The following is a 17,118-nucleotide window of genomic DNA, read 5'->3' on the forward strand; positions in this document are numbered from 1 at the left end:
GCGAAGCGTCGAGCTGGCCGCCACACATCTTCAAGCTGTAGCCGGTGGCCGGGTGCCTCTCTCTTGCTACCATACTTATAGTTATAGTTTTAAGTAATGAAAGCCAGAACAAGACCAGATTTATTTATAGCAGGAAGTTGTGTGGTTTCAACAAGCTAGTCCTTGGGATAAATTCCCGTCGAGGTGTCGCAGTTGGGTGTGGCATTGTCAAAAGATTGCAAATAATCCGCTTGTCAAAGCGCGTGCAGTGCCCGAGATCACGGCCCCTTCCTTCCTTCCTTCCGTGTTCTTCCGGGAACTTCAACCTTCTGTCTCTCGTCACTCTCGTCCATCATACGACATTCCGAAGCGATGTAGCCCCTTGTAGCTCGCATTTCTGTTCACGTCGCTGCAATACTTGTGGATACCTAAGACTACCGTGCTCTCTTGCCCTGGAGAAGCTGCGGCTCTCCGCAAAATTTCAACTATAAGTATGTCTCGGTGTGACTAGACACCCCGGTAGTATGTACCATGCAGAAGTATCGAGTCCCTTCCGAGCTCTATTTCCCAGGGCTCAGTAGGGCTCGTTGTCAGCGCTCATGCACATGTCTCGTATTCCGGGTGACGCGGAAGGTGATCTTTGCCCGCTATGCCGACTGCTTCTACTACTCACACGCCAACTTGGATCTCGGTGTCTTGCGCGAGGTTACAAACAGTTCGCCAACCTTAGAAATGTCGTAGTATTATGCTCAGCGTGTGACCTTGATTAACCTCCACCGCTGAGTCGAGCGAAACTAATTCCCTTTCTTACAATCTTCCCCTCAGGCATGGGTATACCACTTCCCCTCGACAAGGCAGGCATTATCTCGACCGTCTTGGAAGGAATACTCTACGGTAAGCTTACCTCCCTGTTCTTTCTCATCAACCGTTGTCAACGCTTGATTCCACAGGGTTCAGTGTCTTCATGTTTGGGGCCACGATGTGGGTGCTTCTTTACCATCGCGGAGGCCAGAAGGCCAACCGCGCCATGGTGGCTGTTGCTTGTGCTCTATTCGTTTTCAGCACCATGCTAAGCTCTGATATCTACTTCCTTGATTGGCTCGTCATCTCAATGATTGATCTTGATCACAGCACATCGGTGTAGACATCCAGAGGATTATAGAAGGGCTCGTCTATAACCGGGATTTCCCCGCGGGAGGCCCTCCTGTTTGGTTCGAGGACGTCTCAGCCTTCACGTTCGTTTTCAAGTCTGCCATCTACAGCTTTCAAACAGTGACTGGCGATGGCGTTGTTGTCAGTAACTACAATATCTCCCGCGACAGTGCCCTCTGATTATCCTTCTTCTAGATCTGGCGCTGCTACAAAGTATGGCAATCAGTGTGGATCATTGTATTCCCAATCATCTTGTTGTTTGGGGTTGCGAGTATGTCTTTCTTTCTCTCTCTTCACGAAAAGCACAAGGAGTCTCAAAGAGAACTCTCAAGCCACTGCGGTAGGCTCCGTTTGGGCTTGCTCGCAGGCTACGTTGGCACAGGGTGGTATTTTCTTCCAACAAACAGGACTATGGATTAGGAGTTTTTATGCTATGACGCTGTCGACGAACTTGTTCTGCACTGGTATGCTCGCTTTTCCCCCACCTTCCTGAGGTATATACGCGCTCAAAAACATAACACACCAGCTCTTCTGGCGTTCAGGATTTGGCACATCAATTCCAAGACCGCAAAGCATGGGATTGGATCTTCCCTCATGCCTGTCGTGCTGGTGGTGATCGATGCAGGTCTCTTATACTCGGCCACACTCTTCGCTGTGCGTTTTTCACCCCGGTATCTTGCACTCTGTCGGCTGCGCCTTTCTTGCTGCAGCATCGATCCTCTTATCTCCTAGAGCAAAGGACATCATCGTTTCCCTTGTCTCTTACCCACTGTCCTTCTTGCTAAGACTCTGAGTGGAATTGCGTACTTCTTCGCACACCTCTCTTCTCTCAAAATATAGTACTCAGAAAACGTTGCCGCAAGCGATGAGCTTTCTGTCGTCTTCGTGCTGCCACTTTGACTTATACTCTTATGCAGGCATTGATGTGTTTCGTCAATGAAAGCAATGGCCAATACGTCGTGCTAGATATGGTAAGTCCTTTGGTTTAACCTCCTTTTCCTATCCAAAATATAACGCTAATCAATGCACTCACTTAAATACTCCAGGTCACGCCTATTATATCAATCGCGTTTTACATGGTTCATATTCTTCTTTTCTCTACATCCTCTCGTAGCCCACATATCGTGCTAATTCCCCACTGTTTTAGGTCATCATGCGTGTCGGTCTTGCACAAGTTTCCAATCGCTCGCTCGACGTTCCGTCGGATCGGAACCACTTCATTGGTGGCCATTCGAGCAGTCAACAGGCTCGCGGTGGATACAACGTCCCTCTACAGCCTCTTCAGGTCCACATCGCGCATCTCACTGAGAGCAGGAAGGATGAGGATCCGTCTCAGCATGGAAGCGACCATAAGACGACTATTCCCGATGATGTTGAAGCTGCTCAAGCTTTCTAGTGGTCACTAGGTCAAGCTGACTGGCACCTTCTCCATCGTCATATACGCGGAAAAATAGTTCATATATTTTGTTTTCTATTCAGTTATTTGCGATCTGTTCTCGTTGTAGCACCCCTTTTTTATTGACGGCAGTTACAATTATCACTCCTTGGAGTATCGAGTTGGTCTCGAAAACTTTTGTGTGCGCCAATTAGAAGGGACGGCAGTTAGGTACTGCCGTTATTCCGAACGCTTGGTGGAAACAATCGCAAACCTGGCCGCCCATTGTTATTCTTTGCCCCCGACGATGGCTACTGATGAAGAATGTTGTATATAGGCTCTGATACTGATCTAATACGCACAGACTTCGACAGCGGCCCAAAGTCATACAGCAGTCGAATTGTTCTTTCCTCCCACTGGAAATTGTATCTGAGGGGTCTATGTCTAGCACTAAGCACTATTAATATTCATGCTGGGAATTATATTCAGTGAAACGTTTACCTGATTTGAGGCGACCCATTGACATCATGTTGCGGCATGAAATCATGCTACCTTTTTCTCGTCGTCCGGGCGATAGCCTGGCCTGGTCCGCTTTTCAGGATTTGTTTGTTGAACGAAGTGAACAAGAAGCGAACCAAAAGGTACCACATAAAGTGCCACACAAAGACTCTGCACTCGATCACGTGGTGTTTGACTGGACGCGACCGTGGGAGTTTCACGCGCCGCCTGCTTTCTCAACGACCATCACGACCTACACCACTTGCTAGTCTCTACAGACATCTACACATCTATACAGAACCCTAAAGCGATACAACGTGAACCATACCATATAGCAGTATACCCGTCGATATCGGGATGTCGAATCCCTCGTCATCAGGCTCGATAACGTCTCTACTGAACTCCCTCCATACCCATCTACAGTCTCAAACACAACTTCTCCCCACCCTCCATGCCCAGCTCGGACTCCCAGATACGGCGCTCGCAGATGAGCTTTCCACACTGCAACAGTCTTTGACCAAATGCGTGGAAGATCAGATCGATGGTAGGAGGAAAGAGGTCGGGCTTTGGATTGGAAAGTGCGAGAGTGTCGAGGAGGAATGTGCAAGATACTGTCTAGCATTGGGGAGTGATGCAACTTCGAAGGGGGTGACGGGAAGTGTTGCTGATGCGCGGAAGGAACCGGTTTTGCCGACGAGGCATGGGATGCTCGTCGAGTTGCAAGAGAAGCTAAGACAGGTGAGCTTTTGTTTGTGTTTCCGTCTATGTCTATCCCTGGAAACTATGATCATACGGGATCATGTCAGTACGGATGACTCGTTGAAATGGTAGAGAGTGGCAAGGTGCACGAGGTCGTTGGTCGGTGAGAATACCTATGAGACTGGCTACATGTTGACTGTCATACTCGAGGATCGTTCAATCGACCTCACCATGTACGAGGGCAGTCAGTTCTAGTTCAAGTAATGCGACGGCTACTGGCCGCCTATGAATTGCATTCTCTTTATCTTGTCTACACTACTCCAGCAAGACGAGTCACGCTTTGCGTTTGAAGTCTGTTTTGTTCAAAGTACACCTTGTCGTCTGCCTTGTGTTGTGGCGACCGCTTGTAGGCACGATGCAGGTAGACGCGTCCGTGTCTCGTGCCTCGACCAGTTGGCCCGCTTGCGCCTGTCATATCTCAGACACTATTTTCTGCGGCTTTTATTTGCAGACTCTGATAGCTGCAATAAAGACAGAGCGCATGTACTTCTGGTACCCTTGCATTTTAGCAAGTAGAGGGGGCGCGACAAAACACGCCGTTCATGTTCACTCTGCCTGTGTCATCTATGACATACTCTTAACTAACATTCTTTTTTACTCTTGTAGCGATACCACACGAAGTTTGAACAACTCCTCACCATTACAAGCCGTCTCAAAGCACTGTCTCGAACTCTAGAACCCGGATTCTTTTCCCCCGACGTACTAGAGCCAAAGACTGCAGGCGACGAGGACAATTATGATTCTGCTAGTCATCGAGACGTAACTCCAGAGCGATTCTCTTTACTTGAGAAGGAACTTGTGCGAGGGAAGACCGAAATGGTACGTTTTTCGTACTTTCCTCTTTCCCATTGAGTCCTATTGTTTATGACCTACCTCTGCCTCGATTAGGCCAAGCGAGTGGCACACCTACAAGAAACATTCGTGCAAATAGACTGGCTCTACACAGAACTGGGCCTTGCACCCCCCGCCGTCGAAGATGTCCCACCTACGAACAACCTACCCTTGCCTTCCCTCTTCACCCGCCCATCATCGGCCGCCAGTGCCTCCTCCAGCAACCTCGATCCATTCCTTCCCTCAACGCCCACCCCCGGATCGCGCACCGCATCCAAGTCATCCACATTCTCCAGACCCACGCGCTTCTCTTCTGCCTCTTCGGATCCAATGGAAGACGAAGATCACATCCATGAACAGATTTTCGCCCGTTTCTCTGTCTTGCTCGAGCAATCAGATGCAGCAGCACCCACGCCACCACTCGAAATCGAGCCCACTCCCGCACTCATCAACTGGTCACATTCTCTCCTCTCTTCTCTCTCCGACCTCAAACGCCGTCGCGAAGCCCGTATCCAATCGATGTACGATCAGCTAGAGGCACTGTGGCGAAGGATGGGGATCGATGACGCAGACATGGATGGATTCGTGGAGGCTAACAGGGGCAGTACGGAGGACACGGAGAGGATGTACGAGGAGGAACTGGAGAGGATGCTGGAGTTGAAACGGGAGAAGATGAGCTCGTTTGTGGGGAGTGCGAGGCAGGAGATTGAGAAGCTTTGGGATGAGATGATGGTCGGTGAGGACGAGAGGAAGGAGTTCGCATCGTTCTATGATGGTATGTGCTTTGCGTATCTCGTTCTGGGGTCTATTGTTGTATTTATCAACTCTGATTTGCAGACCAGCATACTGAAGAACTGCTCGTCATGCACGAGGAGGAGATCAAGCGTTTGAAGGACGAGAAAAGGATGAAGGCGCATCTTTTGGGAAAGGTCCGGAAGTACTTCGACATCTGTGAAGAGGAAAAGGAGCTCGCTGCTGCTGCCTCAGACCAGACCCGTTTACTTGGGCGTGGTCCACGAGATCCGGGACGACTCCTTCGAGAAGAGAAGATGCGGAAGAGGGTCCAAAAGGAGAAGCCCAGAGTATGTCTTCTGTTTATTTACCTTGTGCGCGCTGAATTTTGATAGCGGCATATCTGTAGCTTGAGCAAGATCTTCTAGCTTCATTACCTGCCTGGGAAGCAGAGGCACAGCGTCCCTTCCTCGTCCACGGCGAGCGTATGCTCGATATCCTCAACGCCCTCCACCCCTCCGACTCGAATCCCTGTCCCGGCGATAAAGAGAACAAACGTAGACCGGCTACTCGATCTCAGTCTCGAGCCGGCTCTGTTCCTCCACGTTCCACCACGCCATCCAATAGTGGTCATTCAGGCTACGCTCCTACCACAAGCAAAGGCGCAGGCGCTGTGACACCCGCTATTCGTCCACGGTCAGCTATGAGTAGCTCAAGACCTGCACCTGCGAAGAAACCAAGATTGGGCGATTCGACATCGAGCTCAAATGGATCTGGCGCTAGCAAGATCGCCGGTCCTTCTTCGATGTCCCGAAGCGGCACTGCGTCATCACTTCCTCGACCAATAGCTATTCCGGCCTCTAGATCAGTCAGCTCACAATATCCGTCCACAGGCCACCCACGAATACCATCTGCCTCGAATAATCTTTCGAAGAGCACATTTGGTGGATCGACCTCGAAGACTGTGTCGGGCATGTATGCAGGAGTAGCAGGATTGAATCAATCGCGGGTGGCCAGAAAACCAGACCCGGCTGTTGTGAAGCGGAAGGCTGAGAGGGCCCGCAGGGAAAGTTTCAGACCTAGGCCGAGTCTAGATGCGGATTTGAGGATAGTTGTAGGGAAGTATAGTGGTGGAGATGAGGCGGTCAAGGAGGAGGATGAGGATTGATGTTGAGTACTATCTTTGGTTCTTTAGCTCTTATCTCGGAGATGCCTCTAATCTTTGTGCGGCAGTTTCATTTCGTTTTGTACCATTATCTCAAGCTATGAGCCGTTTGATCTACTTACTATGTGATCTATCTCTTCCTTCCATTAATGATTGTGACTCCTTTCGTCTTTCGGTATCCTTCCTGTTTTTTTTGGGCGGCGATACTCATGTGCTATGCTCTGCTAGACAAGTTATAAGGCATGTCCGGTCCTGACTGCTTACTGCCCCAGTATGCAGTTGTATGTACGACCATGCGTGTTTACAGACCTTTAATTTCTAGGTCTACACAGGGTCTCGACATCGGTACTAATATGCATGACAAGGCTCCTGTAATGCTGATGCGCTCCCGTTCGTATACGCGTTGACTACATTGGGCCACAGCATGAACATAGGATTTCCGTTTCGGGGCGGATGCAAGACCAGGCAAAACCCGAAACCACCGCAAGTGACGTCAACGGCTCCTCTCCTCTTGGCAGCCTGGCCTCAACCATAAATGCCTCCTGAGGAAAGAGCCTTTTACGAGGAAACCAACTCTCTACATCACCACCACCTTCTCATTCGCCTACACCAAGTCAGACGAAACAACATGGGTTATCAGTGAGTAATTCAACGCGTTCAGCGCAACGGGAGAGCTAATCGCAGGACAACAACAGCATCGCAGGTCCACGTCTCGTCCGTAAGTATAACATGCATATTCCTTCAGTCACAGGGCAATCATTGAAAAGACTGACCTCGGAGTGGTTGTCACCGAGCTTATTGAATGATGCTAAGTCGACCACTTATCCCTAGACACTCACAAGCGCCACGCTGTCATTCCTGGGTACGTCTTCTCTTCATTCTCTGCGCCCTTCGCGTATCAACATGTGTTATATCTCTTCATCAGCTTCCTCTATGTGACCTTTTTTGGCATGAAGCCGAAGTTTACCCTCCAACTCGGACGACATGTTAATGTCCAGTAATTCGAGGCCTGCCATTACTTTCACTTGTACGAGTACGTTTGATATGCTACAAAAGCGCTCTGTGTCGGTAAGAGCACCATTGTTTCTGTCGGGTTTAGCTTCTGCCGTTGACAAACAAATTGGTCCAGCGATTTGTGTCAGTATTTTCAGGACGTGGATGACGCTCCCCAAACGACAATAAATATGTCTACATCCTTCCGGTTCATCTCCCTCACCTGAAGCTCTCTAGAAATTGCATGTCTTGCGCCACAAACAGTCGGCCAGTAGAACCATACGGTCCATTAATAGCCCATCAAGGATTAAACGATTTGTGCTCGAGGGCTAAGGCGCATGGCGCAAGCTCTCAGGCTGTCGACTGACTTACGTTGCCTGTTCAGCGGGTACATGCCTTGCGCAAACATCATTGAGTCCAGGTCGCCCTATTCTCCTACCACAAGTTTCCTATCGCACTCAATCAAGCCCACATGCGCCATATGATGAGGTGTGGAATCGCGCTGTACGTTCATGATTGAATTTCTTCGTTCGATCGCAGACCATCAGACCACTCCTCAGCCCAGGTCATCTTCTGTGACTATGAGGGGTCTCACTTCCGAGGAGAAGTCGACTTTGATTCCTTCATCGATAATGCTCTCTCGCGCAAGTTCTGTCATCCTTAAGCCTCTTACGTCGTCCCGCAGTTTCACTGACACCTCGCTATTCTTATCCTAGGCATATACCTATTCTTGCTTGCGGCCCGTTACCTCTACCGAGCCGTCGTCGCTGGTGCTCCCGCTCTGGAATAGCAAACCCCTTCCTGTGACTTCGAAACTGAACGGATTGGTTGCAAGCCCATTAGCTATGTCGTCGGTTGACCACTAAGCCACATGCGACTGGAGCGCGGTTCGAAAATCGGAATGGAAGGCCATATCTGAAAGGCTCTGACTTAGAACACTATGACGCGAGAACTCCGCGAAGCCCCGCGGTGATCAGTACGAGCAGCCCTTTCCCGATTCTACACCGGGAGAGCTATCTATTCTGGTCTAATTGGACAGTCCCTGGGTGAGCCTCCTCGCGCTTGTTAGCGCAGGGACCTTTGTATCCCCGGATATCTTGGTTTATTGAATGAATCAGATTGGTGAGGCATTGAATAGGTAATGTGCGGAGCCAATCTGGCAGAAACTGTCGCATATATAGAGGTGAAATCGTGTTGCGACTACGTCATCATGTTAACCTCCAGCGATGACAACGTCGAATAGGAATTTCTTCGTGTTTGCAAGCGCAACAAGTTGGTCGTGGTCCGGGTTGCAACTTCGACTCAAGTCAAACTAGCTTTTCCGCGCTTGTTCATGTATCCTTTTCGCGCTCAACAGGTACATGGGCAGGGCGCCTGGCAACAACGGCATCATCTTTTTCTGCCGAACTCTCCGAAACCTGCGGATATCGTGCCTCATTTTGTTGTTCACATCGACGTTTGAGTCCCTGGAAATCACGTCTCCGTCACACCCAAAAGATTGCGCACCTCCGTGGCCCAAATGTTTCTCAATTGGGAAGAAAAGCTGTGGAGGCGGGGGAACACGAGACGCATAGCCGGCGGCACGTTCGGCAAGTAGCTTGGAACTTTGATTGAACTTACTATAACATCTCCTCCTTCATACTCAGTAAAGGATGTGTGCATGCCTAGTGCAGCAATCTGCACTCTCCTCTTCACCTCCACGACAGCCCCGCACCACTAAGCCCTTCGGATTGAGGCTCACGACATGGCTTCCCTGTCATTGCCAAAAGCTACTCTCATCTCGCTGGGCCTCACGTGTATACTTTATGGTGAGAGGCTTGTCGCCCATCCGCTTCGGCTTTTTGAAACCATCGGCGTCTTCTTACAAGAATAACTTTTGAAGGGTTTTCTTTATTCATGTTTATCCTCACTTTGTGGGTTCACATTCGTGGTCGGTCTGTAGCTGAAATGAACCGACCGATGCTGGGTACGCTTGGATTCCGATTTCTCAACACTAATGAGTGCTGAAAAAGAACAATTAAGCTGCGACTATTGCCTTTTTCGTCTTCTCCACGGTGGTAAGTTTCATTGTACATTTTTTTGACCTCACGAGCTACGCTCACCTATGAGTTATGTATAGCACGCTTCTGTTTTTATACGACACGTTGTGATCGGCTTTCTGGATCAGGATCCGGCTCTGTTCTTCAAATTGAAGTCGTCCCCTACGTTCACAACAAAGCTAGTCTTGTACGGTTTGCAGACAATGGCAGGAGGTAAGATAATGCAATCATCGTAAGCCTGTTTCCGGGTGCGCATCTGATCTTGTGCTGGAGACGGCGTTCTTATTTACCGGTGCTATGGGGTATGGCAAAGACGTAGATCAGTCATAATAGTGCCTCTGGTATTATTCTCCGTATTCACAGGTGAGCTGAAGCTAAGTTAAGCGGGTTCATGCGTCTTACTGACCTTGTAATGTGGTTATGACCTTCCCTGCGTAGGGTCCATTTTCACCGGCATTGCATTATATAACCGATATATCCTGAGTCTTGCCCAGACCATGGTGCTCGTAGCTGCAGGATGCTCTTTCCTTGTCAATATCATCTGCACAAGTACGTCAATTTGCTTGTAATATGTACGGACAGACCAGCTATTAACGCGTTCTATAATGCTAGCATTACTAGCATTTCGTCTATGGAAACTCAGCAGATCTGTCCTCCCGCACCCGGCGCACCATTCTGTTATTCCGATCATGTGGATCATGGTCGACTCTGCTGGTCTCTATACCGTCACACTTGCGACGACAGTTGCCTCTGTCATTACCAACATCAATGCCTTAGCGATCATGATCGAAGTGGTATGTCACCATTTCCTCTCAGAATTCAGCCTTTCTCTGATAACTGTGAATCTGGTTGCTGACGCAGACCATCCCTATCATATCTATCGCATTTTATGGCGTTTTGATTCGAGTCGGGATGGGTCAAGTGGCCGACTATAATACTAGCGACGCGTCAGAGACAGTCGGAGTGCTAAGCACAGTTCTCTATCTACAACCAGTGACGTCAAAAGACCAACATCCATCGGATCCTGAGAGCAGCAGGCAGCACTCGGAATGAGCGAAGCATAATAAGTATACCATGGAAAATAGAGTTGTTGGGCACAGATAAACTACGGACTTTTGGAATGTCACTTTCCTGATGTCATTTGTACTAATTCTTTTTTGTCAACCTGATGGTGACCTCATCCTACTCGAATTGTACAACATAGGCGGTATCACCTGAGCTCTAGCTACGCGGAAGTCCACCTTTCCGAACATATCAGCCTCAAATGCCCCTTGGAAGCCGTGGCCAAACAACTATTCTAGGCCCTGACTATCTTGACTGGCGCTGCGTCTGAAAGTCTTCAAGCTGCCGGGATGGCTGGGTCACTGGCAGGCGCCACTGTGACCATGCATGCAATCGTCACCACAACATAACGGCGACGGAGGTGTCTAGTTCGAGAATGCGGTGTAGAGACATGACAAGCCGGACATGATCATTTTGACAGCGGAGTTTTCGATGAGTCAGAGGGCGTCGACGAAACAAGAAAACCAGCTGGATCAAAACCGATGCCCGTGTCAGTGTGAATGATAGACGCACTACTAGCCCAGAGGTGGCTGTCTCAATTACCTTTTCGAGCACGACATGACACTGGCATGGCCCCAGCCGAATCAAAATGTACACATCAAATCTCCGAGAGGGTGTACAGCGCTCTCGAGGCCATTTCAGGCTTTTGACTTGAACGTCCAACTCGTGTTACATTCTGCAGTAAAACAGATGCTACAACAACACAGTGGGCAGGGTATAGTATGCGACTCCCTGTTTTTGCGCAAGATTCAACATGAACACCTCACCAATCGCCGAAGACAAAGCTTGTCCTCGTCGGAATATCCGTATTCCTGGCCACCTCCACCAAGTTCGCCCCTCCGTCTGTCCTCTGGAAAACAACCACACCACCAGTGCCCACCACACCTCCCGCAACAACAAACTCATCATTCGGTCCACCGATCCACAAGCCCCTAACCTGGTTCACGCCAGTGTACACCTGATTCACGAGCTCGAAAGACCCACCATCCAAGATCTTGAAGATCGCGACCGTATCGCCACGAGGGTCCACGGTAGTCCCGGTGTTACGGTTCGATGCGTAGATGTACGGAGTGGAGAAGTTGGCGTCTGCGTGGAGGTCGGGAATGAGGATCTCGCCGCCGGCCCACGCGGGGTCGGTGAGGTTGTTGGGAGGGATGATGGAGAGTTGGGTGATTATGTTTGACGTGGCGTTGGGTGCGGCGGGTAAGAGCTCAGAAGTGAGGGTTGAGGAGAGTTCGTGAAGAGTGAAGAGGGTCTCGTCTGTTCCCCAATGCCGTCCACATTAATTTAGTGCGACAATATCTGGAGTGAAATATACATACTGTAGATCCTGATATGACGAGGTCCACTCCCTGTGGGCTGGTTAATCTGTCCTTGGATCGAAAAGTTTCCGGGGCTGCCAGCTTCGGTCAAACGCCAAATGGTGTCCCCACCCTTTAACGTACATAAAATCAGCAGATGCGAGGCGACATAGACGTGATAGCAAGATATAACTCACGAGATCAGGAACGAGCACCTCCGAACCGTGTTCCAATGCCATATGGGGATGGGATGTAGGAGCAGGGAACGTGATCAAAGGCGCAGAGGCGTCGAAGTGAAGCGGGTCCGTCGTGGTGGGTACGATCTTTCCATTGCCCGAATTGTACTGAAAAATTAGATCAGGCGTCAGTTTGACCCTTAGGCGAGAAAAATGTAAGAGCTAGTAGGATAGCTTACGTTCATGATTGCCACCTGGCCGGTGGACAGGCCCACCGTGAACGCAGGTGAGTCACCTCCAGAGGAGACTTCGTCGATGGGACCAGTCAAAACACCCTGTGGGCCGATGGTGTAACTCTGCAAAGCGCCCTCAGTGTTCTCATTGACAGCACTGAGAGATGTTATGAATCAGTTTCGGGGAGAGGCCCAAAGTAACGAAAGGTGCGCACTAAAGAATGCTGCTGTTCGTCGGGTGAAGCGTAATCCAAGAAGGGTTTGCTCCCGTTGGGGATTGGTTCAACAAGGTAAGGCTGCCAGCATCGCTGTCAAAGAGATACGATGCGACAAACGTAGCATAGCCTCCAGCGAGAATCGTCAAGTTGACCATGATGGTAGATGATGGGAGGGGTGAAAGGAGGTATTGATCCCCCTCGAGGATCTTATAGTAATACCACAGGAGTGATGACGACGATTCTGCCAGCTATGTTCATGCTAGGTTCTTATGTACTGCCGCTGAAACCTGATTTGGCCGGCGGTCCGTCGCTCTTCGGTGACAGCGGACACAGGAGAGGACAAATATTGATTCAGATGGCACAAAGATTGAGAACAAAGCCACATGCTATTGAAAGAGGACCACGCCCTTTCGCAGGACGATTCGGATGGGCGTCGAGAAGATCAACGCGTTAGGCTGTGTGAAACTGAAAAGATATTTGCGGAAGCGAATGATCGCATGCGGGCGACCTTCGGTTGGGCTTGGGCGAAGCGGTCCGAGTGAAATCCGACAGTCGTCTTCGCCGTCGCTCACGAGGTGAAATGCGCCAAGAATATGTAGGCCGACGTGCCAAGGACAATGGATGTGTCCGCCACTCGTCTCCAGGATACTTGTGTAGCCCGATATTGGTGAGGGCAAGAGCACTTGAAGACAGATTGAACCTGAGTGATAGGTAAGACATCGGTCAGTATCCGGACTAACAAGGACTAGAGACGAAGGTTGGAATGCCGAGAATATTCCTAACGAGATTATTACCACTCCATATATGTAGCCGGATGGCAATCGTCAGTTTAGCTAACAATTGCGACAGGATTTATATATACAGTATATCATAACAAGATGTACAAATAGCAAGAAAGTCCGAGGTACTGGTTGAACTGTGATGGATCCGTAGCCCAAAGAGACTGTTCGTCGACATGTTGCAGCCATGCGACCGTAAGCTAATTCTGTCTATATGGCCTTGTATCATTAGGATGTCGTTGTATGAGATTGTCCGCGTGCAAGGTAATATTGTGGTGATGGAATATCGGTAAGGGGATCTGGGTTGGAAGAAGGCCCATCACAAGCGTGGCGTGCGCGCGCGTTCGTTTGCATACTTGGTCTGCACATGGAATGACGTCGATTAGCGAGAAACAACCATCGCGACATATAGAACAACTCACCATCTCGACCTCCTTCCTCTCGAAACCACACTTCTCGTAGAATGCTGTACAAGACCTGTCAGCTTTCCCAATCTTCCTTCGACGAAGATAGAATGGTTGAATTCACGGATGTTCGACTCATTGCAGTTCAAGATCGTCTTGTAACACCCCCTGCCTTCACTAATTCCCGTTAGCGCCTGAATGACCCTCAACCCCAACTTCTTCCCCTGCTGGCTCTTGTCCACCGCAATATCCTCGATGTGACCGACTAGGCCCAAGCCACGAAGAAACTTGCGCTCGAGGAAGACAGTGCCGACGGCCACGATTCTGTCCGTCGTTTTCGAGACGATGACGATGGAATAGTATGTATAGGCTGCGTGGGAGATGGATTGAAACTGGGAGAGCCACGCTTGGGCGCCTGGGTCCGGTGTGTGGGTCAAAACGGCTAGGATATCGAGATGGCCGCGGTGGTAATCTGTTGATGCAAGTGGGCGCATCTGTACATGGTTTGGAATAAAAGATAGGAAGATATGAGGTGACATTGGGTCGTCAGTAAGTTCCTGGGATATTATTCGAAGAGAACGAACGTGGAGGTCGTCTGGGAGCTCATCCTTGACGCGCTGCGGGATGAGATGGGAAGGAAACAAAAGCTCGAGCTCGATGTCTGGCGTGAATTTTGCCATGTTTCGGTATTAATGATTTGTGAGGAAGATATGAAGTAAGAAGGTGGTGGTGGTGGGAGAAAGAAAGGATGCGATGGGCAAACTGGAGGACGCTCGGGTTAAAGCCCTGATGGTAACATTCACCGCCACATCGGTTCAGGTCATACACGTGCGTGGCGGTGGGGTGGCGGCCAACCAGAGGCTTTGTGCTGATCGAAAAGGTTTCAACGGGCCTTGTTTGTGGATGGCTGGTGGTTTGCATTCATGGCTAAGCTCTTGGGATTTTTGACTAGGTGATCTGCTGGTGCTTCTATGTCCTCTGTTTTCTTGTGTCATCTTTGTGGAGATTCTTAGGAGACTAAGTAGTCGCCTTCACCTCTTTGAGTTTTCCGAGATCTTTGAGAGCATTCACCAGAGACGAAGCCGGCAGCCTGAGGACTGGTAGCTGGTTTCTCACAGGGAATGCTCTCTTATGCTACTCGATGCCTCCTCGTAGACAGAGGATTCAAATATATCATACCTCGACTGCCCATGGACGTCTTGCATGTGATTCGTGCAAGCAGCGTCTTGCTCATGCTCAGGCCTCCTCAGTGCGGATCATTACTATGGCGATTGACAAGGTAAGCCGTCTCGTATCTACTCGAATCCTCTATGTCTGACATGTCAAGTATTCGGTACAGTGCATATGTCACTCGTAATAAAGAATGCTTCACGGGTGCATGCACTGTGATGGCACTACGGACTCAGTCCGATGCTTTGTGCATACGCTTGAACGACAGTCCTCTTGTTCGACATTTACACTATATTTCCTTGCTATTTCTCTTCTACAGTGTAGGCCGGCCCCACTGTTCGATATCTAAACGAAATCTACCTGTTCTCTAATGTTATCTCCCAAACTCAACACTCCTACTCTCATCGCCATTCTTTCAGTCATTCTCATTACATGCACTGCAGTCGCTTTCATGGCCTACTCACCCTTCCGCTCATCCGCCGTGCAATACTTTCGACCAAAAGTCCCAGAAAACAGGCAGACTATCCTTCCTTTGGTCCAGACCCCACGCCTGCCCCGACTCTCGCTCAGCACCAACTCGTCTTCCCGTAGCAGCTCGGAGTACGAGTTGTGGACCAAGGCTATCGAGACTCTGGGCTACGCGGACCCTGCCTATCCACAGCCGTCGTTCCGTCCTCTAACCCTGACGCTTCATGGCGCAGCCTATCGTTCCAGGACGCACCACAACAATTCACTCCGAATTCCCCATTCACTTCGAACCATACCATCGTTCATCTCTCGTTCCGAGAACAATTACTCGACTGTTAACCGTGGATCCATTCCAACAATCCCTTCCATACCGTCGGAGCCGGGAACCAAGTTCTCTTCCATCGACGCCGAATCCATGCGAACCATTCCATCCCTGCCATCGTATGCGCAACCCCATTATTCCGCCTTCTTCAGACCACTGTCGGCCATCTCTCCCAATGGCACGAGCTCCCAGTCTGCGAACTCATCCGACTTCGACCTCGGTGCCGTACTGGATCACTTTCCCATGATAACCCACCAACTCCCATTCGCGAGCCTCCACGTACCCGTCATCCGCCATTCCGCGATCGAATTCTTAACCAAGACGTTTGACAACTCGATTTGGGCCGCCGGCAGCTCTCATCCGTCTCGTTTTCATCTCCCCAAACCCCACATCACACCATCAGCCACAGTCGCTGCTCGCACATCGCACCAAGCCAGCAGCCCATCTTGGGTTTCTGTGCGTCTACACCCTCACGATCTATCCATGTCCAGCCTCGATGCATCTTCCAGCCGTCTGTCCGACATCCTCGACGACGATTCCTCTTTCTTCCAAGGACGATCCGGTCCACCTCTCGTCCCATTCAACGCGCCGCGTCGATCCATTCGTTATGTCCAACGACGCGTATATTCTGCGTCTTCACCATTCTTCACATCATACCGAGAATTTGGGGCGGAAACGGCATTGACGACTCGAGGTGCATATCTTGTCGGGACGGGCCGATGATGAGTAGACGTTGGGGGAACTTGAAGATAGACGGAATGGGCAAGGTATGATTCGCAGGTGGAATATTCAGTGTCGATCCGAGGAGTCAGAGTGGACGACTTTCCAATGCAAAGTGCAGATGCTCCTCGTCCTTGACAACCGTTGTTGCGCTGGTGACATGTTTTCGTTTTCCAAGCATGGATCATCCAGCACTTACGCCATCGGACACTCACGCACTGGAACATCCTGATAGACGATGGACTACACATTCTTTTTTTTTTGTTTTACTCTATTTTATTCGCTCCATAATTCATGCGGCAAACCTCTCTAAATGACCCGCTGTTCTTGATAAAGACATAGGCTTTGCTGCAGCAAGCTCGGCTGCATGTGTGTACTAACTATTCTTCCCGAACGTCGATTCCCTTGCAACGATCCGACACAATCGAGGTCAAAAGCGTGATGATGCCGAGTTTATTGCTCCACGGAGACTGCGCCGCCCTTCGTTTCACCCCATTCTCGACGGTGGTCTGATTTTTTTTTTTCATGTCCTTAACACGAGACGGTTTGATGATTCGCGTTGTCGGGAGTGAATGATTCAGGACCCCGGCTCCATCCAAACGAGTTCGTATAGGACCTGTTGATCATGCAGCAGATCCATTGCGATACGTTGGTGCGTTCTGTCATTTACAATAAACGAAGTGCTTTGGCATTTTCCAGTCGATCTCTGACCGCTCACAGTCTGACACAGCGAACTCGACAC

At 50.0% G+C, this 17,118-nt stretch overlaps 7 protein-coding genes across 7 annotated transcripts; 4 read left to right on the forward strand and 3 right to left on the reverse strand.

Moving 5' to 3' along the window:
• Positions 1 to 806: 806 nt before the first annotated feature.
• STEHIDRAFT_61750 (uncharacterized protein) lies at positions 807 to 2,527 on the forward strand (the record flags this gene model as incomplete). Its single annotated transcript, XM_007306685.1, has 9 exons — positions 807 to 873; positions 930 to 1,081; positions 1,111 to 1,272; positions 1,327 to 1,402; positions 1,464 to 1,595; positions 1,658 to 1,785; positions 2,049 to 2,102; positions 2,178 to 2,210; positions 2,279 to 2,527. The coding sequence occupies 9 exons, from the start codon at positions 807 to 809 to the stop codon at positions 2,525 to 2,527; spliced, it is 1,053 nt and encodes a 350-aa protein (XP_007306747.1).
• Positions 2,528 to 3,283: 756 nt separating this feature from the next.
• Positions 3,284 to 6,632, forward strand: STEHIDRAFT_100717 (uncharacterized protein). The gene is made up of 5 exons (XM_007306833.1): positions 3,284 to 3,742; positions 4,370 to 4,582; positions 4,652 to 5,369; positions 5,432 to 5,676; positions 5,736 to 6,632. The coding sequence occupies exons 1-5, from the start codon at positions 3,362 to 3,364 to the stop codon at positions 6,492 to 6,494; spliced, it is 2,316 nt and encodes a 771-aa protein (XP_007306895.1). The 5' UTR covers positions 3,284 to 3,361; the 3' UTR covers positions 6,495 to 6,632.
• A 446-nt stretch (positions 6,633 to 7,078) lies between these two features.
• On the reverse strand, positions 7,079 to 7,759 carry STEHIDRAFT_123354 (uncharacterized protein). The gene is made up of 5 exons (XM_007306834.1): positions 7,621 to 7,759; positions 7,417 to 7,559; positions 7,323 to 7,353; positions 7,187 to 7,209; positions 7,079 to 7,130 (listed from the first exon to the last, which is right to left on the reverse strand). Exons 2-5 carry the CDS (start codon positions 7,505 to 7,507, stop codon positions 7,096 to 7,098), a joined length of 180 nt encoding a protein of 59 aa, XP_007306896.1. The 5' UTR covers positions 7,508 to 7,559; positions 7,621 to 7,759; the 3' UTR covers positions 7,079 to 7,095.
• Positions 7,760 to 10,020: 2,261 nt separating this feature from the next.
• Positions 10,021 to 10,576, forward strand: STEHIDRAFT_159362 (uncharacterized protein; the record flags this gene model as incomplete). The annotated part of the gene is made up of 3 exons (XM_007306835.1): positions 10,021 to 10,072; positions 10,136 to 10,317; positions 10,385 to 10,576. 3 exons carry the CDS (start codon positions 10,021 to 10,023, stop codon positions 10,574 to 10,576), a joined length of 426 nt encoding a protein of 141 aa, XP_007306897.1.
• A 650-nt stretch (positions 10,577 to 11,226) lies between these two features.
• On the reverse strand, positions 11,227 to 12,956 carry STEHIDRAFT_82592 (uncharacterized protein). The gene is made up of 5 exons (XM_007306760.1): positions 12,511 to 12,956; positions 12,302 to 12,452; positions 12,084 to 12,230; positions 11,908 to 12,019; positions 11,227 to 11,845 (listed from the first exon to the last, which is right to left on the reverse strand). The coding sequence occupies exons 1-5, from the start codon at positions 12,666 to 12,668 to the stop codon at positions 11,349 to 11,351; spliced, it is 1,065 nt and encodes a 354-aa protein (XP_007306822.1). The 5' UTR covers positions 12,669 to 12,956; the 3' UTR covers positions 11,227 to 11,348.
• Positions 12,957 to 13,320: 364 nt separating this feature from the next.
• Positions 13,321 to 14,418, reverse strand: STEHIDRAFT_123356 (glucosamine 6-phosphate N-acetyltransferase). Its single transcript, XM_007306836.1, has 4 exons — positions 14,281 to 14,418; positions 13,821 to 14,190; positions 13,715 to 13,758; positions 13,321 to 13,653 (listed from the first exon to the last, which is right to left on the reverse strand). Exons 1-4 carry the CDS (start codon positions 14,374 to 14,376, stop codon positions 13,612 to 13,614), a joined length of 552 nt encoding a protein of 183 aa, XP_007306898.1. The 5' UTR covers positions 14,377 to 14,418; the 3' UTR covers positions 13,321 to 13,611.
• An 818-nt stretch (positions 14,419 to 15,236) lies between these two features.
• STEHIDRAFT_159365 (uncharacterized protein) lies at positions 15,237 to 16,379 on the forward strand (the record flags this gene model as incomplete). The annotated part of the gene is made up of 1 exon (XM_007306837.1): positions 15,237 to 16,379. One exon carries the CDS (start codon positions 15,237 to 15,239, stop codon positions 16,377 to 16,379), a length of 1,143 nt encoding a protein of 380 aa, XP_007306899.1.
• Positions 16,380 to 17,118: the final 739 nt, after the last annotated feature.

The sequence above is a fragment of the Stereum hirsutum genome, assembly GCF_000264905.1.
Source record: "Stereum hirsutum FP-91666 SS1 unplaced genomic scaffold STEHIscaffold_12, whole genome shotgun sequence".
NCBI classification, from domain to species: domain Eukaryota; kingdom Fungi; phylum Basidiomycota; class Agaricomycetes; order Russulales; family Stereaceae; genus Stereum; species Stereum hirsutum.

Bases quoted from the DNA above. Each gene is read 5' to 3' on its own strand.
- STEHIDRAFT_100717 (XM_007306833.1), top strand. From the start codon at position 3,362: ATGTCGAATCCCTCGTCATCAGGCTCGATAACGTCTCTACTGAACTCC. The intron at 5,370-5,431 runs GTATGTGCTTTG...TCTGATTTGCAG, and splicing joins GTTCGCATCGTTCTATGATG to ACCAGCATACTGAAGAACTG. The intron at 5,677-5,735 runs GTATGTCTTCTG...GCATATCTGTAG, and splicing joins TCCAAAAGGAGAAGCCCAGA to CTTGAGCAAGATCTTCTAGC.
- STEHIDRAFT_123356 (XM_007306836.1), bottom strand. From the start codon at position 14,376: ATGGCAAAATTCACGCCAGACATCGAGCTCGAGCTTTTGTTTCCTTCC. The intron at 14,191-14,280 runs GTTCGTTCTCTT...AACCATGTACAG, and splicing joins AGCTCCCAGACGACCTCCAC to ATGCGCCCACTTGCATCAAC. The intron at 13,654-13,714 runs GTGAGTTGTTCT...TTCCATGTGCAG, and splicing joins AGAGGAAGGAGGTCGAGATG to ACCAAGTATGCAAACGAACG.
- STEHIDRAFT_123354 (XM_007306834.1), bottom strand. From the start codon at position 7,507: ATGGCAGGCCTCGAATTACTGGACATTAACATGTCGTCCGAGTTGGAG. The intron at 7,354-7,416 runs CTGATGAAGAGA...GAGAAGACGTAC, and splicing joins AAAAGGTCACATAGAGGAAG to CCAGGAATGACAGCGTGGCG. The intron at 7,210-7,322 runs CTAGGGATAAGT...TGTTATACTTAC, and splicing joins AGCGTGGCGCTTGTGAGTGT to GGACGAGACGTGGACCTGCG.
- STEHIDRAFT_82592 (XM_007306760.1), bottom strand. From the start codon at position 12,668: ATGGTCAACTTGACGATTCTCGCTGGAGGCTATGCTACGTTTGTCGCA. The intron at 12,231-12,301 runs GTAAGCTATCCT...CTAATTTTTCAG, and splicing joins GCCAGGTGGCAATCATGAAC to TACAATTCGGGCAATGGAAA. The intron at 12,020-12,083 runs GTGAGTTATATC...TGTACGTTAAAG, and splicing joins AGGTGCTCGTTCCTGATCTC to GGTGGGGACACCATTTGGCG.